The 25,890-nt window shown below is 46.4% G+C and overlaps 1 protein-coding gene across 8 annotated transcripts in view; it reads left to right on the forward strand.

The window, feature by feature from the left end:
- The window catches only part of LOC112248640 (ARVCF delta catenin family member), a 240,150-nt gene that overhangs the window by 149,541 nt on the left and 64,719 nt on the right, over nucleotides 1–25,890 (forward strand). For 4 of the 8 annotated variants that reach the window (XM_024417832.2, XM_042320685.1, XM_024417827.2 and 1 more), the window contains 3 exons: nucleotides 22,954–23,112; nucleotides 23,480–23,500; nucleotides 25,507–25,647. In XM_024417832.2, coding sequence (XP_024273600.1) covers nucleotides 22,987–23,112; nucleotides 23,480–23,500; nucleotides 25,507–25,647 — 288 coding nt within the window. In that variant the 5' untranslated portion in view covers nucleotides 22,954–22,986. The remainder of the gene's footprint in view (nucleotides 1–22,953; nucleotides 23,113–23,479; nucleotides 23,501–25,506; nucleotides 25,648–25,890) is intronic. The other 4 variants (XM_024417829.2, XM_024417833.2, XM_024417831.2 and 1 more) reach the window with 2 other exon arrangements.

Raw genomic sequence — 25,890 nt, forward strand, 5'->3', positions numbered from 1 at the left:
TTGTTGAAGCGTCTTGTTGTGGTGGTGGTCTTGGTGTGATTCTTATTACCTTTGAGCAAAATTTACAGCTCAGTTTTCCGCTTTAAGTTAGTGAAGATATAGGTTTTGTTTATTTGCTATTGGCGAAAGTCAATAACGATATCCTCAACTCTTATTGTACAAGGTACCTTTTACTAGGAGTGTTGCCATATTGTTGTTTATTTGACTGTTATTGTTTCTGGCAGGGATATTTCCCAGGGATATTTGATGGTGAGTCAAGATCAGAGTACATGGCATAGCTACAGTGCATTCTGAAAGAATTCAGACCCCTTGACTTTTTTCACATTTTGTTACATTACAGCCTTATTCTAAAATGGAAACAATTTTTCATCTAATCAATCTACACACAATAGCCTATAATGGCAAAGCAAAACATTAGTTTTTTTTTTTTGGGGGGGGTTGGTGTATTAAAAATAAATACCTTATTTACATAAATAAGTATTCAGACCCTTTGTTATGGCACTCAAAATTGAGCTCAGGTGCATCCTGTTTCCATTGATCATCCTTGAGATGTTTCTACTTGATTGGAGTCCACCTGTGGTACATTCAATTGATTGGACATGATTTGGAAATCCACACACCTGTCTATATAGGGCACACAGTTGACAGTGCATGTCAGACCAAAAACCAAGCCATGAGGTCAAAGCAATTGCCCGTAGAGCTCCGAGACAGGATTGTATCGAGGCACATATCTGGGGAAGAGTACCAACAACATGTCTGCAGCATTGAAGGTCCCCAAGATCACAGTGGGCTCCATTTTTAAATAGAAGCAGTTTGGAACCACCAGACTCTTTCTAGAGCTGCCAGGCCAAACTGAGCAATCGGGGTAGAAGGGCCATGGTCAGGGGGGTGACCAAGAACCCGATGGTCACTCTGATAGAGCTCCAGAGTTCCTCTGTGGCGATGGGAGAGCCTTTCCTGAAGGACAACCGTCTCTGCAGCACACTACCAATCAGGCCTTTATGTAGAGTGTCCAGAAGGAGGCTGTTCCTCAGTAAAAGGCACCTGACAGCCTGCTTGGAGTTTGCCAAAAGGCACCTAAAGGACTCTCCGGCCATGAGAAACAAGATTCTCTAGTCTGATGAAACCAAGATTGAACTCTTTGGCCTGAATGCCAAGCGTCACGTCTGGTGGAAACCTGTTCCCATCCCCACAGTGAAACGTGGTGGCAGCATGCCATGGGGATGTTTTTCAGGGGCAGGGACTGGGAGATGAGTCAGGATTGAGGGAAAGATGAACTGCACAAAGTAAATGGGGATCCTTGATGAAAACCTGCTCCAGAGCTGGCGTGAAGGTTCACGTTCCAAAAGGACAACGACCCTAAGCACACAGCCAAGACTATGGAGGAGTGGCTTCGGGACAAGTCTCTGAATGTCCTTGAGTGGACCAGCCAAAGCCCGGAACATATCTGGAGAGACCTGAAAATAGCTGTGCAGCAACACTTACCAACCAACCGTGAATTTAGCTTGACAGGATCTGCGGAGAAGAATGGGAGATACTCTCCAAATACAGGTGTGCAAAGCTTGTAATGTCATACCCAATAAGACTTGAGGCTGTAATCGCTGCCAAAGGTGCTTCAACAAAGGTGGATTTGGATGCAATCATTATCCGCTACTCTAGGAAATTCACAAATGTTGTACATTCCAGTGGTTTCGAAGACCACTTGCATAAGTGTCGATTTTCTTCCTCTTTTAAATTGAACTGTTATGGTCTCTGAAATGGACATATTTTCATCAGCTCCTGAGGCTATTGTTCTAATATTCCTCTGACCCCTGGGCTCCACTCCTGTGTCCCCCCCTCATTGAGGCCCCAGTGGTTTAGACAACAATAGGCTTTATAAACATTCACCATGATTGGCTGTGATTGAGGCTGGGGCATTCCACCACCCTAGCAGAGCAGTCCATCTGTCCAGAGTAGTTTAGTGGTTGGATACTAATCTGCACTGATCGAGGAAAAAAAAAAATCATTCTGACCCCAATGTTTCCAGATAATACAAAAACAAGATTGAGTGTTCTCCTAGCATTTGCTAGCGCTCATTTTGTAATTTGGATGGTGCCTGGCCGGCATGGCTTCCATCTCAGCTAACCAGTTGCTGGCATTAAATGTTGATGCTTTCTTTGTTCAAGTCAGACTTTCAGCTTAATGAAATATAGAGGGAATATTCGAACGGACAACTGAATCTTGTCACTGAGACAACTGATGGCTCTATGGTAGCATTGCAATGGTGGAGGGGTATGGCTTGATTGGCACTTTGTCTGTGCAGTCAGTCAGTCTGGCTGGTTTGGGTGGGTGGTTTGTTGTTCAGGTGATTGGGCCCTGGTCTGGCGGGTGGGTGGTGTAGTGATAAGGTAATTGAGGCCTGTGGGTGAACAGATGCTCAGAGTAATTGCAGTAAAAACTAGGAGAGCTCAGGAGTGTCTCTGATGGGAGGGGGCGTGCAATGCGGATGGGTCTCTAAAGCACTGAGGATAAGCTTGTCTCTCTCAGGTCTAAACCCTGCTGGAGCACAGAGGATGTGTCTGAAATGTCATCCTTTTCGCATACCGCCCCAACAGATCCCCAGATGACGCCATCTCTATTACACTCAACACTGCCATCTCCCACCTGGACAAGAGGAAAACCTACAGTGTGTGAGAATGCTGTTCGTTAACTACAGCTCAGCGTTCAACACCATAGTGCCCTCCAAGCTCGCCACTCATGAAGTGGCACCCTATTCGCTTTATGTTGCACTTTTCACCAGAGCCCTAAGGCTCTGTTTACTCCATGTGTAACTCTGTGTTGTCTGTTCACACTGCTATGATTTATCTTGGCCAGGTCGCAGTTGCAAATGAGAACTTGTTCTCAACTAGCCTACCTGGTTAAATAAAGGTGAAATTAAAAAAATTAAAAAGGCGTTGCACTATAGGGAGTAGGGTGCCAATTTCACTCACAGACCTAGTCTACCTAGCCTATTCCTGGTTTACAGAGTAGGAGCAGCCTGCGTGTGCCCTACACCACACTGGGCCCCCGTAATGATCTCAGATGGTGTGCCAATCCAGCCAGGGAATGGCAAAATGGCCGGCACATGGCACCGTTGAGGAACGGTCTGTTCAGCCTCTCCGAAGATGATTCAGGGAGTCGTTTGTACAGGACTCTCCTTATTGCTGAGGTGGGAGTCGGGGGATATCCTATTTCTTCTGTGTCTGGCTACTCTGACTAGCACCCAGTGAATATATCAAGAGTCAAATTACTGACGCCATTGAGATTCCTCCTTTTCCTGCTGCTGTGTGGGGAATTGGCGCAGTCAGCCCAAGACCCCTTTATTTATGTAGTTTACATTCCTGCCGAGGTTTAAAGGAAGAGGGAGAATACCAAGGCATCAATGGGACAGGATGTGTGAGTGTGCAATGAGTCATTGCCGTGTTTGTGTAGTGTATACAGTAATTAGCCTTTTCCCCTCAGTCTCGTCACTGTGCTTTTTGAACTTCTGCCTTGATTTGAGAAAAGCTGAATTGGGTGCTTTTGCGAGAGCGTGTGTCTCTGCTTCTCTATTGGCCCGTAAAGCAAACAAAGAAGTCTGAAGTTGCATTCCGTTTCCCAGAAACCTTTTCTCTTCTGCCTCCAAATGTGCAACTGCTCATTTCTAAGCCAATCTTCTAGCAGTTGTTCTCATGGTAGAGGGGGTTATGGTTGGAAGAGCATCTCTTCTAAGTAGTGAGAGGGTTGGCAATACTGTAACCTCACTGGGCCAAAACTGGCTGAATCAACATTGTTTCCACATCATTTCAACCCCAAAAATCTACGTGATGATGGTGAATCAAAGTGGGGAAATTAATTGGGTTTGCAAAATGTAATCAACGTAAGGGCGTTTAGTTTTTTTTTTCCACCCAACTTTTAATGAAAACAATGTACATTAGTTGACAACTCAACCAAATGTAAGTCCAGACTAGATGTTGAACTGACTTCTGTGCCCGGTGGGACGCGTGTGTGCCCCCCGGTGGGACGCGTGTGTGCCCTAGAGAGAGTGGGAGTGTGGTTCAGGTCTGATTTGCACATATACTGGATTAGTGGCGTTAACATAGAGCCAAGCTTGCCCCAGCTGAGCGTGCAGTCTGTGTGAGCGTGTCCTGATCCAGCAGCATTGTAGAAGGGAGGGCGGGGGGAGTTATTTTGGGCTCCACACTAGTACTGCAGAGCTCATTGCAGAGAAAGGGGTGAGCGGAGAACACTGCCCCCCCCCAAGAGCAGAGCCAGTCTGGCTGCAGTGTGCTCTATGCTCTCACACCCTCCACTCTATTTTTAGGCTGCAGACAGCGTATACTGCTCCCCCCCCCCGCTCAATCAACTCCTATATCTCCCTGTATGGCCCAGAGCATGTGCCTCGGTCCCAACGGACACACACAATGAGCTTCTCCAGTCCTGACCTGCCAGCTAGTTTAAAGGTGATCCTACTGACAACCTCCATAGATAAGGCAAACACTGGACTCCAGACTCCTGGAAGTGATACTGTAAGCTTCAGTCAGACAAGGCCAGCAGTTAGGCTACGTTCTCTTTAGTTTGTTTCTGTAGAGTTGGGAGTGGAGATGGGTTGTGTATTGTAGCCCGTACTGTTCAAGTTTCTCTGACTTCCTTTATGTTGGCACCTTGTTTCCTACCTAGTGCACAACTTTTGACCAGGGCCCGTGCTATAAAGGAATTGGGGTGGGGGGTCATCGGTCATTTGGAACGTGCACAAACAGTACCAGCCCAGATTCTCATTGCCGTTGTTCATAAAAATGCTGTACAAGCAATAAAGCACTTAACTTCACATTTACAACGCTTTTCCCACTACAGTTACGTTGAGGGAAATGTCCTCACGAGGACACACTGTTGACGTTATCTGTGGTTGTTCTCTATACTCCTCGATGACCCCGTAACTTCTGTGTCTATCATGCGTATCTAGGATCAGCCGTTCTCATGGTGGTCGTACCTCACAGCACAGGACTGTATGCAATATTTAGAGTGTCTATGCAGGTCAGATGAGGTGTATTCACTAGCGAAGTAGCAGATGTCCAAGTTGGAAAGTACCCATGCTTGAGCCAATTGGAGGGTCCTAAGGTGGAGATGAGACTAAACTGATTTGGCAGCTGCTCGGCAGCGGTTAGTAGGACCCTTGTTCCTGGAATTCTGGGTAATTACCCTCTGAGCACACCGGACGTCTCTGTCTAAGGGAGACAACGAGCCGTTCAGCCCTCTCTGCTGCGCCTCGGTTGGTAATCACAGAGCTGAGACATTGGGACGCAGACTGGGACTGCTCCGGTACAGGGTTTTATTCATTAGGGGACACCGCTCGCTTTCTTCCATGTGGTGGTGCTTAATGAATACCACCAAGCTTTTCTGGTCTGTCTCTCTCTCTCTGTTTGGCTGGAGGGCTGCTCTTTCGTTGCTCAGCCAAGTGCTTGGTGATCATCATTATTCTACACATAGTCCTTGTTTAGCTCACTGTTACCAAGATCGCCAAGGTAACCTGTCTAATTGACGGCTGCCCCCCATAGCACTCAGAGATGTAGCCATGAAAGGCTGGTCACAACTCACATCAACACCATCATCCTGGACACCCTGGTCCCACTCCAATTCGTATACCCCCCCCAACAGATCCACAGATGACGCAATCTCTATTGCACTCAACACTGCACTCTTCCACATGGACAAGAGGAACACCTACAGTGTGTGAGAATGCTGTTCATTGACTACAGCTCATTGACAACAGCTCAGCGTTAAACACCATAGTGCCCTCCAAGCTCATCGCTAAGCTAAGGACCCCGGGACTGAACACCTCCCTCTGCAACTGGATCCTGGACTTCCTGATGGGTCGCCACCAGGTGGTAAGGGTAGGCAATAACACCGTGCTGACACTCAACACAGGGGTAGCTCAGGGGTGCATGGTTAGTCCCCTCCTGTACTCTCTGTTCACCCATGACTGCATGGCCACGTACGACTCCAACACCATAATTAAGTTTGCTGACGAAACAACAGTGTGGTGCCTGGACAACAACCTCTCCTTCAACGTCAGCAAGACAAAGGAGCTGACGACAGGAAACGGAGGGCTGAATGATTAGGTGTGTAAATACACAGTATCAGTCAAAAGTTAAGACACCTACTCATTTTCTTTATTTTGACTGTTTTCTACATTGTATAATAATAGTGGAGACATTAAAACTATTAAATAACACACATGGAATCATGTAGTAACCAAGAAAGTGTTAAAGAAATCGAAATATATTTTAGATTTTAGATTCTTCAAAGTAGCCACCCTTTGCCTTGATGACATCTTTGCACACTCTTGGCATTCTCTCAACCAGCTTCATGATGTTGTCACCTGGAATGCAGTTCAATTAGCAGGTGTGCCTTGTTAAAAGATCATTTGTAGAATTTCTTTCCTTCTTAATGCGTTTGGTCACAACACAACGGATTGGCTCAAAATAGGGGTGGTATACAGAAGATAGCCCTATTTGGTAAAAGACCAAGTCTATATTATGGCAAGAACAGCTCAAATAAGCAAAGAGAAATGACAGTCCATTACTTCGAGGCATGAAGGTCAGTCAATACAGAAAATTTTGAGAACTTTGAACATTTCTTCAAGTTCAGTCGCAAAAACCATCAAGCGCTATGATGAAACTGGCTTTCATGAGGACCGCCACAGGAAAGGAAGAACCAGAGTTACCTCTGCTGCAGAGGATAAGTTCATTAGAGTTAACAGCCTCAGAAATGGGCAATTAACTACACCTCAGATTGAAGCATTTATTTGGGCTGCGCAGAGTTCTAGTAACATACACATCTCAACATCAACTATTCAGAGACTGCATGAATCAGGCCTTCATGGTCGAATTGCTGCAAAGAACACACTAGTAACGGACACCAATAAGAAGAAGACACTTGCTTTGGCCAAGAAACATGAGCATTGGACGTTAGACAGGTGGAAATCTGTCAATTGGGATTTTGACATTTTTGGTTACACCCGCCTTGTCTTTGTGAGTGACTACCTCATGAAGCTGGTTGAGAGAATGCCAAGAATGTGCAAAGCTGTCAAGGCAAAGGGTGGCTATTTTGAAGAATCTCAAATATAAAATATATTTGTTTAACCCTTTTTTGGGTTACTACATGATTCCAAATGTGTTATTTCATAGTTGTGATGTCTTCACTATTCAACAATGTAAAAAAATAGTTAAAATTAAAACCCTTGAATCATCCAACACATCGATCATCAAGACATTTGTTTCCTCACTGAACAATGATTTGTGGAACGGGCAGCCTACTCAGAGCATCAGCATTCCCATGGTGTCTACCTAGCTTGTAGATTATTCTGTACTCGTAGGCCCTGAGCCACACAGCCCAACGTTGATCTCTTGGCGAGATCATTTGTGGTACTAGCTTTTCTTCATGAAACCGAGATCATAGGCTTATGGTCGGTCACAATAGTGAATGTTCTACCGTATAAGAACTTCTCTGTATTCCGAATGACAGCCAGTCCTTCCATGTCCAGCTGGGAGGACTTTTTCTCTGCTGGCAACAATTCTTGACATGAACCTGGTAAGTTTCTCTGTGCCGTTCTCCATCCGGTGTGATAGAACCGCCCCCACACCATACGATGAGGCATCACACGATAAGATGAGATCTCTGTCTGCTGAGGAGTCCACCAGCACTTCTAATTGCAGTAACTCCTTTTGACTTCGCAAAATCTTCTTCTTGTCTTTCTTACCATTCCAGCCCACGTCCTTCCTTAACAGTTGATGCAGTGGAGCGAAGAGGTCAGGGAGGAAACGATTTGTAATAGTTCAGTAACCAAGATAGTCTTCCAGCCCTGTAACGCTTGTCGGAGCTGGAGCTTCCACGACAGGGCTTACTTTAGCTTTGACGTCCACCTTGTGACGTCCACCCCTTGGCGTCCACCTTGTGACCCAGGTACTGCACTTCATCAGCTAACAGTGTACACTTGCTCCTCTTCAGCCGGAGACCGGCCTTTTCCATCCTCCTGAAAACTTCACCCCCCCCCCTATCTTATTGAACCATCTGGTTTGTGTATGGGAACAACTGGTGCTGCCCACTCAGAACTTGACAGGAATAATTATATCCTATGCAAAGAGTATCAATTTCCACATCCACATTAGGCTTCATGGCATATGGAACTGATCTTGGCCTGTAGAATCCGGGAGTAGCATCTGCAGCAACATGAATGGGAGCTTGGACCCCTATTAATGTCCCTAGCTGCTCTTTGAACCCGCGCTCATGCTTTGAAAGCACCTGCTGCAGTGACATGCTTGATTTCATCCCAGTTCAATTTGGTTTCCTTCTACCACCCTCTCCCTTGTAAACTGGGGCCAGTACCTTCCACGACCAAGAGAGGCAGACTTTTACTTTCCTTGATATTCCACCTGAACATCAGCAACTCCAATCAGTGATTTACTCTCCTATACTGTTTTGAGTGTAATAGGCGTGTCTCTCAATTTAGGCACTTTTTCCCCACTTCTCATTGAACCTGTAAATCAATCACTTTTATTACTTTGAGCGGAGAGCGTCGCAAGGTATTTGGTATTCTGTCGTAATTCTTTTCTGTTGCCTGTTGCTTTTTATTATTGCGCCACGCGATCTCAATGTGTCCTATTATACCACATGCATAACACTTCATGTTTTCAATTTACAGTAAACGCTGCATGTTTGCCTTTGCAACGATAACGGTCTCTATTGGTTGCTGCCCCAGTGGCTTTCCCTTCTTTGAAAACCAACGTGCTCAGAGCTGCTCTCTTTTACTGTGTGGCACGCAGTAGCGCCCCTTTGCGAAAAGAAATGCACTGGATTTGCAGCAGACTCCATGGCCTTGGCCAGTTTGAGTGCGTTCTCAAATGTGAGATTAGGCTCTGATAACGGGTTTTGTATCCTGTCATTAATCCCACACCAGCCAATCGAGTAGCATTTGCGATACATTGCGAATGTATTCCCGTAGTTACAGTCCAGTGCTCATTTCCTCCACTCGGCCACATGTTCCACCACTGATTCGGTAGGTTTTCTCATGTGTGAATCAAACTTGAAGCGTTGCACTATTTCATTGTGTTTGTGGTTGAAGTGCTATTGTAATAGATCGACTAGATCTATGAATGACTTGTCTCCTGGTTTATCTGGGCTCAACAGGTTTCTCATGAAACTGTATGCGTGTGCACCGACAACGAGTATGCTTTTCTGTGTAGTAGCATCAGTTATTTTATGAACAGCAACAACAACAAACAAACCCAATATTTCACAGTACACCTCCCGTTCCTGATTTTCTCTTGGTTCAAATGGTAGTTGCGAGCTTATTGTTGCCTAAGCCATCTTTTCCGATTCTCTCTCTACCCTCACACAGTCAATAGTTTGTCCTACCCGTATCCAGGGAATCAATCATTCAGTCTATTCCTCTGCTCACTCGAGTCTCACATTCAGCGTCACACGTCAAACACTCAGTTGAATTTGTGGCAAACAAGTCCAACACAGTCATCCTCGTCGACAGATATGTAGTATTTTAGGATGTTTCTTAGATCGATGAGTTGGTTAACCAAATAGCTTCCCGGACTGTCTGCGTTGACCCTTGTTGCACCAACTTTTGACTCATCACGTAAACTGCTGTTGCAGTTTATTTATCCTTTTGCCTGGTCACTTCATTCGTAGTTGTATGTATGTATGTATATATGAACCTCAATTACCTCGTACCCCTGTCAGTACTGGTACCCCGTGTATATAGCCAAGTTAACGTTAATCATTGTGTAGTTATTACGTTTATTACTCTGCATTGTTGGGAAGCATTTCATTCTTGGTCTACTGCTGTTTTTTTATGAAGCATGTGACAAATAAAATTAGATTAAATTTTTCTCACTCGCTACCGCCCCTTTCTCTCTCTCCAATGCTCCGACCACAAGGAGGTCGGCCCTAATGGTCAAAGCGGAGATATGGTTCGTTGGTCCCCCAGGACCTAAATGACCCTGCATTAGGTGAAATTTGGCCCTCTGGCTCATGGACTACACAGTTCTATGTTTATCTTTACAAGGTCTCTATGGAGTTATAGGTTATGTCTGAAATAGCACCCTATCCTCCTTTGTGCACTACTTAGGGAAGAGGGTCCCACTATAAAGTCGTGGACTGTATGGCGAAAAGGGCACCATTTCAGACCGTGTTTGAAGGGGAAGGAAGAGCGAGAATGGCGTCTTTCTGGGAATGGTCTTTAGGCCAGTGACCTGTCTATTAATGGGATGTCTGGAGCCTGGCGGTTGTCATTCCTCCCTGCTTGTTGTGGTTGTTTTAGTTTTGTGTTTACTGGCTCTTTATTTGGGCCTGATTTTGCATTCCTCTGCATTTCCTTTTGCGCACAACTAAGGTTCGGGTCAGAGCAGGAGACTGGGAGATGGGAAGGGGAAGAGGGATGTATCTGATGGCTTGTCTCCAGATGCGAAGGCCTGCAGCTGAACTGTGGTGTTGGAAGAGGGAGCTGAACTGACTGTGAAAGGGAGTGGGTCTAGCTACAGCAGCTATAGCACAGGGGCTTAACCACTCAGACTCATAGAGGAGATAATCCATACTTCATCTGTATCAGTGCTGCCTACCACACTCCCCTCCCCACCGCCTCCCTGACCCAGCCAAACCTCAGCCTCCCGCAGAGCTACACAACAGACTCCGAATGAATAGTGCAAGACTTTGAAAATAAAGATTTGAGAAGTGCATATCCAAACCCAGTGTAAAATATCTTTCATATCCAATGCCTGGGGACCTGGGAGCTCTTCTGAGTTGGGGAAAAGCTCTACTACACATCGCTATTCAAAGACGACCTTTATTCACAGCCAGGCAGCAGCTCGTCAGGCACCTCTTCAATCTCAAAAGGATTTACTGTGTTCGTAGTATATGCTCACAGCTCGATTGAGCACAATCCGTATCGTACAAAATACATTTCTTGGATATTTTTAATTTGCCTAGCAAGTGCATGTTTTTGAGTTTTTTTTCAAACTTGCTTGTACGAGCCAGGGCTTCAAATAAGGCATTTTCTTTTTTTCAGCCAAGGCACTTGGTGGTTAAACCGTTGACTCTTTTGCTCTAATTTTAAATGCAGAAAAGCACACCATCAAAACTATGCTGTGGAAATCTGTCTTGTTTAAATATTCATTATGAGCTTTCCCCTATGATCTTCGAAAACACTCTCTCGCGTACGTGCACGCGCACACACCCACACACACACACACACCTTCACAAAGACCCCTACTGTTGTCTTTTCATATCACTTCACCACCTCAGTGTTCAGAGAAAGTAGACCTCCCCTCTTTTCTTTAGGTATTAGTGAGAGTGGGGGTGTCATGTCTTTAATTTTAAATTATTATAGTAATTGCGCAGTCGTGTTAAAAAGATCGAGTAGAGATCCTATTCCAATCAAATGGCTCTACTACGGACCTCTCACAGGAGAAATGAATGACACTGCACTGAGGCAGAATGTTTCCTTTAATGATGGTGCTCTCTTTGTCTCTCGCTTTCACTCTTTCTCTCGTCTCTCTCTCTTTGTGTCTTGCTCGGAGTGTCACTCTCCCTCTCTTCCCCTCCCTGTCTCTCCTCTTTATCTGTGTGTTTGTAGTCTCTGTCCTGAGTGATGTTTCGGAAGCACTTTGTTGTGTCAGGGCCCAGTGGTTTTTTTTTCCACGACAGTGTGAGAGATGAGAGGACCTCTGTGTAGACAGGGAGTGATGGCGAGAGGTAGTAATGGAGAAGGCAACAGACGTGTACTCAGGTTGAACCCCTGAGAACCCAGATCTCTGGCATGGTTACTGTAGTATGTCTACAGCTACTGAACTTTACTTCAGCGGAGGACTCTTCTCTTCCGATATCGTAATGTAGTCTGCATACCATATCAACGGCTGTATATAATTCTATATCATAATGGAATCTCAAAACAAATTTAATTTGTCACATTGATTTAAAATGCTTACTTACAAGCCCTTAACCAACCATGCAGTTTTAAGAAAATACCCCCAAAAAAGCATTTTTAAAAAGTAAGAAAAGAATAACAAATAATTAAAGAGCAGCAGTAAATAACAATAGTGTGAATATATGCAGGGGGTACCAGTACAAAGTCAATATGCGGGGGCACCGGTATTATGTACATGTAATATGTACATCTAGGTAGAGTTATTAAAGTGACTATGCACAGATAATAAGAGTAGCAGCAGTGTAGAAGGGGAGGGGGGGCGCAATGCAAATAGAGTGGGCAGCCATTTGATGAGCTGTTCAGGAGTCTTATGGCTTGGTGGTAGAAGCTGTTTAGAAGCCTCTTGGATCTAGACTTGGCGCTCCGGGACCGCTTGCTGTACGGTACCGGAAAGAACAGTCTGACACGGGTGGCTGGCTTCTTTGCCAATTTTTCCGGCCTTCCTCTGACACCGCCTTGTGTAGAGGTCCTGGACGGCAGGAAGCTTGGCCCCGGTGATGTACTGGGCCGTACGCACTACCCTCTGTAGTGCCTTGCGGTCAGAGGCCGAGCAGTTGCCATACCATGAAGTGATGCAACCAGTCAGGATGCTCTCGATGGTACAGCTGTAGAACCTTTTGAGCATCTGAGGACCCATGCAAAATCTTTTCAGTCTCCTGATGGGAAATAGGTTTTGTCGTGCCATCTTCATGACTGCCTTGGTGTGCTTGGACCATGATAGTTTGTTGGTGATGTGGATGCCAAGGAACTTGAAGCTCTCAACCTGCTCCGCTACAGCCCCGTCGATGAGAATGGGGGCGTGCTCAGTCCTCTTTTTCCTGTAGTCCACAATCATCTCCATTGTCTTGATCATGTTGAGAGAGAGGTGGTTGTCCTGGCACCACATGGCCAGGTCTCTGACCTTCCCACTACAGGCTGTCTCATTGTTGTCAGTGATCAAGTCTACCACTGTTGTCATCGGTAAACTTAATGATGGTGTTGGAGTTGTCTGGCCGTGTGGTCATGAGAGAAACGGGGAGTACTGGACTGAGCACACACCCCAGATGGGCTCCCATGTTGAGGAGCAGCATGGCAGATGTGTTGCTACCTACCCTTAACACCTGGAGACAGCCCATCGGTACGTCCAGGATCCAGTTGCAGATGGAGGTGTTCAGTCCCAGGGTCCTTAGCTTAGTGATGAGCTTAGAGGGCACTATGGTGTTGAACGCTGAGCTGTAGTCAACGAATAGCATTCTCATCTGCATACTATATCAATGGCTGTACCATATGGAGAAGCCATACTATATACAGTCCTATATCATGGTATTATCTCCTATATCTCCAGCCACAAGTCCTGGTCACAGGGACTTCCAGTTAGAACCGAACATCCAGTTAGAACCACTCAGGCAGCCGGCTGACTTCCTTTGCTATCTGGGCTGGTCGTCTCGGTTCTCTTCTGTTTTACTGTGTACTAGTTTTTTATTAGGAATCCCCATTAGCTGCCGCCAAGGCAGCAGCTACTCTTCCTGGGGTCCAAACACACCAAAGCACCCACATTACATATAAAATAAAAGATAAAACCCGTGAACTATGTTTGTGCTGAATGAGCTAAAGAGAAAAGAGTACATCATATAACACTGTAGATGGAAATATTCTGTCTGTCCACAGGGAGGGCTTCCAATTGACCCGGCACACAGTGAGTTAGGACCATTCAGCCTGTCCATCCGCTATCAGCCCTGCCAGGGTATGTTTTCTCCCAGTACAGTCTCACACTTAGAGAGTAAAGTGGAACTGAACAGAGCACTGCCTCTCCTCGCTAATATCTTTAATCAGCGAGAGAGGAATAATAAATAAAAGTGGCTGGGCCGAAGCACGACGGTCCTGCTAGATTTATCCATGTGGCACAATAGCTCTCTGGTTAAGAGACACAGATATTACACAGCCCCCTTATCTCACCGCCGAGTTAAAGGTTGGCTGTAAATCTGCTGGGCGTTCTCTGACGGAGCCCTGGGCCTAGTCTTGATGCCAAACAACCGCCTACTATATGGCTGGGGGTCTGCGTCTTTACACTGTAAAGGGTTGGTCAGCGGCCGGCGGCTTAATGGCATCACATTGAGTGCATATTTGAAAAGCGGTGGCCGTTATCTTGATGAACTGCGTGGCCACTGTGCTATGCGTTGTGTCTCGACTGGATAGAGAAATATTTTAGCGTTTGCTGACATCTTGGCCCTTTTGTAAAGGAGCCTGTCTCTCAGGGGACGGTAGGTATCTGTGTTAATACCCAGAGGCCCCCGGGGGCCTGTTATGAGCTCTACACTGTATCTGCCTGCAAGTCTAATGGTTCTCGCTCACACATGGGGTTATGAGGTGGGGAGGTTTTCTTCCTCTCTTGTCTGTAAATTCCATGAAATGGGTTATCCCAATGCAGCCGAGCACAGCCGTGTTTTAGTGTGGAGGGGGGCGGTGAGCGCTGGCCTGGCCTCGTAGCATTACTAGCTAGCAGGACGTGGAACACATGTCCCTCTCCAACCCTCCGGAGCTCACACAGACCTCCGGAGCTCACACAGACCTGTTGCCAGAACTGAACTTCTGGCAACAGTTGCTCTCTTTTCCCCGGTCCTCCCTTCCTCCTCCCCCATCCCTCCTTCCTCCCCTCCTGATACAGTCAGGTGGCCTGCGAAGGGGGTCTTACACCCCTCTCACTACAGGCCTAATAATAATAATTACACCCCCATCCTCCATCATCCATTCCCTGCTGCCGCGGAAGACGAATTCCTCCCTTTTCTCTCAACTGCGCAGCGCCCCCTATCCAAACAAACAACCCCACCACGAGCACTGACCCCTACCAGAAGGCCTGGCCCCGTTGTTTTACCTCTGTTACTGCCGTGTCATACCACGGCTCTAGTTGGAGCTCTTCTTTTTGTTTTTGTGTCCTCATCCTTTTCTCCGATCTCCTCCTCTGTCCTTATCTTCGCCCCCCCCCCTCTTCTCCTCCTCTTCAATCTGTTTCCTGAAATCTGGAGCTCTATAGAAGCGATTTATCCTCATGCTGGTTAGCCTGTCTTTGTTGACAGAGCATATTCAGTGAGATCTGTCGGCGTGGAATGCAACCCAGAGCCACGTCTGACTGCAGACAATGAAGTGTGAATGCTTGTGAAGTGTGACTTTAGTGTGTACAGGTGTCATGTATAATTGTGCCATATGTGAGAAATAGGTTTTTGGGGGGAAAAATGCCAGCCAATGAATCAGAATGAACATCAGCCCTGGAGACATATCAGACATTGCTTTTTTGTTGGATTGCGTCTCCATTAGTAGTTAGCTGGTTCTGTCACAGTGGGGGGGAGAAACAGAGAAGAGAGACTGTGAGCTCCTGTTGTGAGGCTCAGATCGACCTCTCCTTATTACAGCCAGGTTTTTAAATTAGACTCATAGTTTCTTGAAAGTCGGAGGTGGCCTCTGTGTCTCGCGGCCAGCCCATCAACATGTCCAGTCAACCAAGTTTTATCCGGACTCACTCTGGGCTTTAGCACAAAGGAACAAAAGAGGTGGCCAGATGGGGATGGTGGTGAAGGGGCTTCTGGGAAGCGGTAAGGAAAGGTTGTCTTGGGCTGGGCAGGGAGGGAGGAGTGATGCAGGGTAGGCCTGTGAAATGAGGAGACTATGCATGAGGAGAGAGAAAGAGATTTGGCTCAGGATCACTCGCCAGAGGAGGGCAGATTAAAGGAGGGCAGATTATGCCCGGCTGCATCGTCAGGGCTTTGGCCGCTGTTTTGCGTGTATGTTTGTTACTTCCTGTCCCAGTCGCTCTACTGGGCTGTGGGTGTATTTGTTGCTCATTTCACTCTAATGGAACAAGTGTGTGTGTGTGTGTGCGTCTATAGATCAGAGTCTGTGTTTGTCTCCACTTCCAGCTCCAAGTCGTCACCAGTCCACCAGCGGGATGCCCTCGTCCAGCCATCACGGATTAAGTCTCCTCTCCCGTTAGTCTGTTCGCTCCTCCACTTCCTATCATTCCAGTCAATTAGGATCCAGCCGGGCTGCCCCTGCCCTGCCTGTAACTGAGCCGGGGGGCTGACTGGGGGGACTTGGCTCTGGAGCCCTGTTGTGAGGGGCTTAGCCCAGGGACAGTGTGCTGTGTTGGGTCACTGCCACACATTGTCAGCCCGTCACCCTGGTTTCTCTTCCTCCTCCTGTTGACTTAACTGCACCTGCCAGACCTCCAGGCCATTCCACAAGCAGTCCTTGTTTTGGCTGGCGTATTCTCACTTTACTGTTTTTGATTGTTTCGTAACGGGCAAGGTAGTATAATATAGTGCATGGTTTCACATCCGTTCCCTCACAAACCCTTGTCATGTGACCTGGGTTCGAGTCTCGTGGAGGGGTGCCGGGAGGGCAGCCGGTAGAATAGAAGGGATGATTGGAAATTAGACGACCCAAGGTTACCCAAGCGGTCTTTGCTGGGGGATTAATTGTGTAATGATTGCTGGCAAGGACTCCGACTGAAATCCTGTTACCCATGCTGCACTGGGGCAGGGAAGGAGACCGAAGTCCTGGAGAGGCAAGGTGACACTCATCACAGGTAGTCTTAGCCTGCTAGGAATCAAATGAGCTCGATCTTAACTGGAGGTACAGTAACCACTCAAAAACTAACCACAGGGCCTCGAATGATTTCATCTTGCTAGTCTACGGTATAATTCCTTCCTAGTGCATCCTGAGCAGTTACTGCACATTAGATGTATTGGATTAAGACTGGAGGAATCCATTTGTCTTTTTACCTGGGATATTTAGAACCAGGATGTGTTATACATAGTGGTCTACACAGGAGAACAACTTGAGACATTTCTCATGGGTGATGGATTTTGTTACTCAATTCTTTCTCTTGCAACACCAATGCAACACCAATGCAAGGACTTCTACATTAGACTTAGCGTTTCATACATAATTCAAGAGGGAAGATTGACACTGAAGTGCAGAGTTTTAGGCCTAGCTACTTGGATCATTGTTCCTCTTATAGTTTCATAATGTAGCATCAAGCACAGAGGCTGCCCTCCCTTCACTCCTCTCTCTCCCCTCCACCTCACCTCCCTCCCCTCTCTGCTATCTCCTAGCAGGGACATGCCTGATGGTTGTGTGATGGATGACTCAGGGATTGATAGAGATAGGAGGCTGCTGTTAATTAACATCCACTGTATCTCTACATCTCCCGCTCACTACTTTTTTCACTACTTTTCTCACCCACCGTTTCATCCAGAACAACCCACATTAGTACATCTCGGAATGATGGGAGAGGTATTCTCTATAAAGATGCATTACAATGAAATATAATACTCGGTAACTACTCAGATTCCGTATCACAGCAAGACTTTGAAAAGACTTTGAAAAGGAAACTGAACAGGATCACATTTACCTTCTCAAATAATATTGTTTCTCTGCATTTTGTTAGGTTCAATGTAAACAAAAGGAGATTCATTCATATGTTCAGTCATCTACAATACTGTGAGGACTTCTCCCTCTTCTAGACATGGTTCTGTTGTGACCTTGTATCAATCTATGTGTGAGTCCCTAATGGCACCCCATTTCCTACGTAGTGCACATTAGACCCGAGCCCTATTGGCACGGTCAAGAGTAGTGCACTTCATAGGGAATAAGTTGCCATTCAGGACACAGCCTGTGCATGTTGCAGGGGAATTCCATGACTCACTGACTAGTGGGCTGTGTGGTAGTGATTCAGACCTGCCAGTTTTTACAGCCTTGTATTAGTGGAGCACATGGCCATCCCATAGGAAACTGTGAACATTTTTAAATATTTTTTTGATGATCCTCAATTTGGATTTTGGGTCCATTATCTTGACTGCTGACAAGAACAACATTATTGGACTGTATCAACAGTGGACTAATGAAAAAGAAATTGGAGTTTTCCTTTAACTCAGCCTAACACGTGCACCCACACACACACCTGGTGTCAGGAGTTCACCTGTGTGTAAGCGTCTCCTCCTCTTTTTTTTTCTTTTTTTTAGAGCTTTCAGAGAGGTAAAGCGTCTCGGAGAGCTGTCAGAAAGGTGAAGTGTCTCCTCTTAGAGTTGTCAGAGAGGTAAAGCGTCTCCTCCTCTTAGAGCTGTCAGAGAGGTGAAGTGTCTCCTCTTAGAGCTGTCAGAGAGGTGAAGTGTCTCCTCCTCTTAGAGCTGTCAGAGAGGTAAAGCGTCTCCTCTTCTTAGAGCTGTCAGAGAGGTAAAGCGTCTCCTCTTAGAGCTGTCAGAGAGGTAAAGCGTCTCCTCTTAGAGCTCCTCCTCTTAGAGCTGTCAGAGAGGTAAAGCGTCTCCTCTTAGAGCTGTCAGAGGTAAAGCGTCTCCTCTTCTTAGAGCTGTCAGAGAGGTAAAGCGTCTCCTCTTCTTAGAGCTGTCAGAGAGGTAGTGTCTCCTCCTCTTAGAGCTGTCAGAGAGGTAAAGCGTCTCCTCTTAGAGCTGTCAGAGAGGTAGTGTCTCCTCCTCTTAGAGCTGTCAGAGAGGTAGTGTCTCTCCTCTTAGAGCTGTCAGAGAGGTAGTGTCTCCTCTTCTTAGAGCTGTCAGAGAGGTAGTGTCTCCTCCTCTTAGAGCTGTCAGAGAGGTAAAGCGTCTCCTCTTGGAGAGCTGTCAGGGAGGTAGTGTCTCCTCCTCTTAGAGCTGTCAGAGAGGTAGTGTCTCCTCCTCTTAGAGCTGTCAGAGAGGTAGTGTCTCCTCCTCTTAGAGTTGTCAGAGAGGTAAAGCGTCTCCTCTTAGAGCTGTCAGAGGTAGTGTGTCCTCTTAGAGCTGTCAGAGAGGTAGTGTCTCCTCCTCTTAGAGCTGTCAGAGAGGTAAAGCGGGGTATATGGATAGAGCCAGCCCTCTGCTCCATACTGTGAGACGGATCCAGACAAACAAGGCTGAATAAAGTGCAGGTTTGGCTAATCCTCCACCTGCCTCGAGGCCAAATCCTTGTCTGTCTGACACTTCAGTCTCCCCTCTCTATTCCCTTCTCTCCAAAATTGGTTTACCACCGAAGCCTTTCTCAGAAATATCGGTCTTTCACCCTGTGGAGCTGTAGTATGGCATCTGCTGACCTAACTGTAATTGGGGAATTTGCGGTTTGCACAAACTATATTGCATTGTCTTGTGTTCCTCCCGAGCTATGATCTTGTTCAATATGTGTCATCCTTTGGTTCATTAAGTACACAGTAATAAACAGTGCATTCGGAAAGTTTTCATTCCCCTGACCTTTTCCACATTTTGTTAGGTAAAATCTCATCAATCTACACACAGTATCCCATAATGAAAAAACATTTTAGAAATGTTTGTAAATGTATATTAAAAAAATGGGAATGTCCCATTTACATTAGTATTCAGACCCTTTACTCAGTACTTTGTTGATGTACCTTTGGCAGTGATTACAGCCTCAGGTCTTCTTGGGTATGACCCTACAAGCTTGGCACACCTGTATTTGAGGAGTTTCTCCCATTCTTCTTTGCAGATCCTCCCAATCTCTGTCAGGTTGGCTGGGAAGCATCACTGCACAGCTATTTTCAGGTCTCTCCAGAGATATGTTAGATTTGGTTCAAATCCGGACTCTGGCTTGGCCACTCAAGGACGTACCGAGACTTGTCCCAAAACTACTGCGATGTCTTTGTTGTGTGCTTAGGGTTGTTGTCCTGTTGGAAGATTAACCTTCGCCCCAGTCTGAGGTCCTGAGCGTTCTGGAGCAGGTTTTCATCAAGGATCTCTCTGTACTTTGCTCCGTGCATCTTTCCCTCGATCCTGACTAGTTTTCCAGTCTCTGCCGCTGAAAAACAACCCCACAGCATTATGCTGTCACCACCATGCATCACTGTAGAGATGGTGCCAGGTTGCCTCCAGACGTGACACTTGGCATTCAGGCCAAAGCGTTCAATCTTGGGTTCATCAGACCAGAGAATTTAGATTCTCATGGTCTGAGGTGCCTTTTGGCAAACTCCTAGCAGACTATCATGTTCCTTTTACTGAGGAGTGGCTTCCATCTGGCCACTACCATAAAGGCCTGATTGGTGGAGTACTACAGAGATGGTTGTCCTTCTGGAAGGTTCTCCCATCTCCACAGATGAACTCTGGAGCTCTGTCAGAGTGACCATTGGGGTTCTTGGTCACCTCCCTGACCAAGGCCTTTCTTCCCCGATTGCTCAGTTTGGCTGGAAAGCCAGCTCTAGGAGGAGTCTTGGTGGTTCCAATCTTCTTCCATTTAAGAATGATGGAGCCTGCTGTGTTCTTCAGGATCTTCAATGCTGTAGATATGTTTTGGTACCCTTCCCCAGATCTGTGCCTTGACACAATCCTGTCTTGGAGGTCGACAGATAATTACTTCGAGCTCATGGTTTGGTTTTGTTCTGAAATGCACTGTCAACTGTGAGGCTTTATATAGACAGATGTGTGTGCCTTTCCAAATCATGTCCAATTAATTGAATTTACCACAGGTGGACTCCAATCAAGTTGTAGCAACATCTCAAGGATGATCAATGGAAAGAGGATGCGCCTTAGCTCAATTTTGAGTCTCATAGCAAAGGTTCTGAGTACTTATATAAATAAGCCGGATGTGGAGGTCCTGGGCTGGCGTGGTTACTTGTGGTCTGCGGTTGTGAGGCTGGATTGGGCGTACTGCCAAATTTTCTAAAATTATGTTGGATGCAGTTTATGGTAGAGAAATGAACATTCAATTTTCTGGCAACAGCTTTGGTGGACAGAGCTGCAGTCAGCATGCCAATTGCATACTCCCTCAACTTGAGACATCTGTGGCATTGTATTGTGACTAAACTGCAGATGTTAAAGTGGCCCTTTATTGTTCCCAGCACAAGGTTCACCTGTGTAATGATCATGCCATTTAATCAGCATCTTGATATGCCACCTGTCATGTTGATGGATTGTCTTGGCAAAGGAGAAATGCTCGCTAATAGGATGTAAACAAATTTGTGCACAATTTGAGACTTTTTGTGTGGAATATTTCAGGATTTTTTTTATTTCAGCTCATGAAACATGGGACCAACACTTAACATGTTGCGTTTGTATTTTTATTTGGTATAGTTCTAGAATGTGTATCATGGCAACAGTACACATCACTTGGACACGCATGTGTGCGTGCATTTATTTTTATTTTTTATCTCAATGAAAGGTCACCTTTAGATGACAGCCTCCCCCATCTCTTCCCAGTATGCATCCTCGTTCTTTCTTTCTTTGGTTCTTTCTTTGGCTCTCTTTCGTTCTTTCTTTCTTTCTTTTGAAGGTTGGGAGTGGGTTAAGAGAGGGAGGGAATAGGCAGGAAGAGAGGGGGAGGGAGGGAAGAGGCATTACTCTGGGATCAAGCAGCTGGTTAGTCAGCTAGTAGGCCTCTGAGTTGCTTTGCTCGAGCCACAGTGTGCTTGTCAGTCTTTTAAGTGGAGGCCTTTGATTGCATAGTCCTGCTTTGATGGTATTTTCTGGCGTTCAGGGATGTGGTGTCTCAAGTACAGCCAGGAAGAGCTGTCCTGGCCGTTGGCTGGCTACCACGGCTGAGAATTCACTGTACACACACGGATGCACTCTCTTGCATGCTTGCGCAGTTGCCGACTTCTAAACTCGCACGCTATCGTTCAGTCCTCTAGTCAGCCTTCAAGCCTGTGAGTTCCCTGCATCCTGGTGAAGGGATGTTCAAACGGACAGGTCTGGCCCACGTCAGACATACTTTCCTGTGTGTACATTACCGGAGATGGGGACAATTCTGAATACAGCAGGTTTTTGGTCTCGTCCTACACAAAGAACAACCAAGTATTACATCACATTGAAAGGTAAATAAACACTATGTTCTGAGGACCGTTACAAAGAGAGCTTTCATCCCACACCACTTGATTAACCAAAGGTCAATTGCTTTTTTCAAACATTCATAACAGTTGACTGAGAAAATGACACTCTGTACCTCAGCTATTCTTCCCAGTCATTAGTCCCAATAACGGAGAGCTGACACACTGCTCCGAGGGAAATTACTTAACACACAATTGACTTCACTAATTGACTCTACTGCTGTGACGCAGAGAAACTTTCTTTGACTTTGTCCCTGAAAATGATGTCCAGAATCCCCCTCCCCTCCCATTCCTGTACACACACGCAAACCTAACAGCCCGGCCCATAGGATTAGGGAGGAGAAGATTCCCAACATGAAAGCGGAGTCTTCTGACTGATCAGCAAGACGGACGGGCAGCAGATCAATCAGGTTTCAGTAAGACAGAGGGTCTTTGAAGCGGCTAGCTAACACTGCTTGGCTAATCAATGAAGAACTGCCCGCTTGTTAGCACCTTCAAAGACTCATAGAAAACAAACAGTCCCTCTGGCATCATCAACTCTGTGCCTGCCTCACCCAGCCCTCCCTCCCTCCACGCCACTTTGCTAAACCCACAATGCCACACACAGCTCATCTCTCTCTTGCTCTTATTCTGTCTTCAGTTCGTTCTCTCCTCCCTCTCTCTCGCTACTTGGTTGTTGATTATTAAATGCAAATGGCTTCCTTCCTATATTCCACATTAAGAGGGTGTACAGCAGTTTGTTGATGTTAATTGTCTGAGTATGGAAGCAGAGTTTTGGTACAGTCGTGGATGACCTCATGGAACTTCCTGTGGCAGGAACAGGAAGTTCTTTACACGCACGCACACCGACGCAATATGAATCAAATGCAATATGCCTGATAGCCCTCTAGGCTTTTGTTTCATTGAGGATACATCTTTTCTGATGAGGGGATATTGTGATGTTGTGTAACTGTGTATAAATTGCATCCTCAGACTGTGTGTGTGTGTGTGTGTGTGTAGGTTCAGTTCCAGAGTCCAGACTACGTACAGTATACCCCGGTGGTTACCGATCCGCTATCAATAAAGAAAATGTGATCGGCACACAGATCTCCTTTTAAAAAACATCACTTTGTATATTATGGTCCACTCCATGTCCACTAGTGTCCTCTCTTTCCCTCCCTCACTCTCACTCCAGGAGCAGAGCCCCAGTAACCAGACGTCTCTGGCCATGATGCAGGAGCCCCAGGAGATGGTGGAGGAGACGGTCACCATTGAGGAGGACCCTGGCACGCCCACCTCCCACGTTTCCGTAGTCACCTCCGACGACGGCACCACGCGACGCACAGAAACCAAGGTACTGGGGGGAAGCAACGTTGTCGCACATCACATCAAATTAGGTAGTAGGTACCTAGGTGCTGGAGGAGAAGAAATTCAATGCCCACACACTATATTGAAACGTGTTAATGCAACAAATTGTTTGGGTTGCTTAAAACTCTGTGAAATGTATGTGGCAGGTTGCTGCAGTAAAACAGCATGGTAATTGTTTTATGATAACTCGGCAGCATAAAGTGACGGTCTCTAAGGCCCGTGATCCTTTAACCAGATGCCCAGATTTTGTCTTACAATTTGGTTACTGTTTCAGTATTGCTCCCACAGTATTTTGTGTTGCAGGTTCTTTTTTCTTGATTCCCCTCTATTGTGTTTTGTTGTTTCTATATAAGGATATGTCAACTAACCTGAAGGTGAGTTGGAAAAACTTCCCCCCTCATCACTTTACTATCAACTCACAACACCATTTTGTGTGTGCCCATGTCAGCTGCGCGCGGCCACACCCTTCTGTCACACAGGCAGTCTGTCTCTTACCTCCTCACAGCCAGCCCAACGCTCCACAGCTCCAGTATTGTTACTCTTCCTGTCCTTCCTGAACGTAGCTCATAGCTTCCCCACTTCAGTCAGGCCTGCTCCACGCCATGCCCACTACCGCTCCAGACAGTGTCTCAGTGCAGTGTGCTTCCGGATGGAATGGGGCTCTGGTCAAGTTCTATAGAGCTCTGGTCAAGACTAGTGCACCATATAGGGGGTAGGGTGCAATTTGGGACGCAGGCCAAATAGAGCGGAGATGTTATTTTCCGTAAGTCTGGTTCCCTAGGGAGGGACCCAAGGGAATAACCCTGGCTAGAGCTGCTGGTACACTAGAGACACTACAGAGTCTGCAATTAAACAGCCCTGCTAATCCCTCTGTTTCCTTGTGTGTGCTGATATCCTATTGTAGGGGATAGGACACATGCACACTAAAGCAAACAGGCACACACACACACACAGGCGCACGCACACACACAGCTAAATAAAACAATCTTGGGCTTGGGGATTGAGGGTCACTGATTTTTAAGGACACAATTCCATAGGGATGTGAGCGGGTGCTTTTTGGAAGTCATTTTGAGGGGAAGAAGCAGATTAAGAGATGGTTTTGACCGTTCCTTTCTAATTGGTGTCATCGGTTGGCCAGCCAGCTTGTGATGGCAGCCTGCGTACGTGACATTTCCAGACTTTCATCCTTCTCTCTCAATCGCTTTCTCTCCCCCTCTTACTTTCTCTCACTCTCTCTCGCTCTCACTCTCTCTCGCTCTCACTCTCTCTCCCCCTCTTACTTTCTCTCACTCTCTCGCTCTCACTCTCTCTCGCTCTCTCTCTCTCCCCCTCTTACTTTCTCCCCCTCTTACTTTCTCTCACTCTCTCTCCCCCTCTTACTTTCTCTTACTCTCTCTCGCTCTCACTCTCTCTCGCTCTCGCTCTCACTCTCTCTCCCCCTCTTACTTTCTCTCACTCTCTCTCGCTCTCACTCTCTCTCGCTCTCACTCTCTCTCGCTCTCACTCTTTTTCTTATCTGTTGAATTTACAGTATGTGTAATTGGGTTCCTTTGAACAGGCGGCTCCAGCTGGCTACTTACTGCTAATGCATTTCCTTTCATGTATTCTGAGTATCCCCTCCAAGCACAACGAGATTTCACACTATTGCTTTTGGGGGGAAAAAAACATGTTTTTTAATGCTAAACACATATGCAAACAAGGCAAGCAGCAGTATAAGCAGTATCAGTAGCCAGCCACCACACTGAAACAAACAGACCAAAACAAGGCCTGGGAATAAGTTAATGTGGAGCGGCGTTCGCTGTTTAAATGCTAACTATCTAACCTCTCCAGCTGTAAAGGAGTGAGTCAGTCAACTGGCTGGCTAGTATGTGGTAGCCGCTATCTGCACGCACACACAAACACACAGGGAATGGGCATCACCATGTCCATCCTCCATCTCCCTCCCAACACACGTGGTCCTGTGAGGGTTGTGTGATACACTCACACTGTTCTTTTAAAGGAGGTAAATAAAAAGTATATTAAAAGCAGCAGCGTTCATTCCGTGTCCTGTGGATGGGAGTTAATGAGGGTTAAAGCACGCCACAAACTCAATCAACGCAACAGGCCTTAATACACACCAGCACACACGAGGGAGAAAGGTTTGAACGGAAAGAACGAAACCCGCTCGGATACAAAATGCTATACTGTAGCGTCAGTTAATTCAAATGTGCTGTTTTTACGCTGTCATTGTTTTGGTGATTTATTTATTTATTTATTTATTTTCCTGTGTTTTTGAATGGGTTGAATCAACAGGCTTGTCCATGTACTGTGTATGTGCAGACTGCCAATGTGATGCCGGTACTACTTATTGACCACGTCCGCCATCAACGCTTTCCCATAGGTGACCAGGTTGATCAAAACCATCACCCGCCACACTTACCTGCCAGTGACCATCATCGAGACCCCGGTGGTGCCGGAAGTTTCCATCTCACCGCAGTCCAAACCCAGCACCTCTTCTCCCACCCCGTCACAGACAGACACAGTAAAGAACCCAAAGGCTGTTTTTTTTTTGTCTTGAAGTGAACCCCTAACCCTTCCTGCTCATATCTCACTACACCTCCCATTAATTCCAGGGCAGTTGGTTTATCAGTTTGAGCTCTCTGTCTATAAAAGTTGAATGCGGCAGAGCTGGTGAAAGTGTTACGGCGTTATAAAAACAGCGTGGGGTGTCTGCCCTCCCTCCCCTTTAAACAGACTAACACTTGGTAAACATAGGCCCCGGTTT

This window comes from Oncorhynchus tshawytscha, linkage group LG04, assembly GCF_018296145.1.
Source record: "Oncorhynchus tshawytscha isolate Ot180627B linkage group LG04, Otsh_v2.0, whole genome shotgun sequence".
Lineage (NCBI taxonomy): Eukaryota > Metazoa > Chordata > Actinopteri > Salmoniformes > Salmonidae > Oncorhynchus > Oncorhynchus tshawytscha.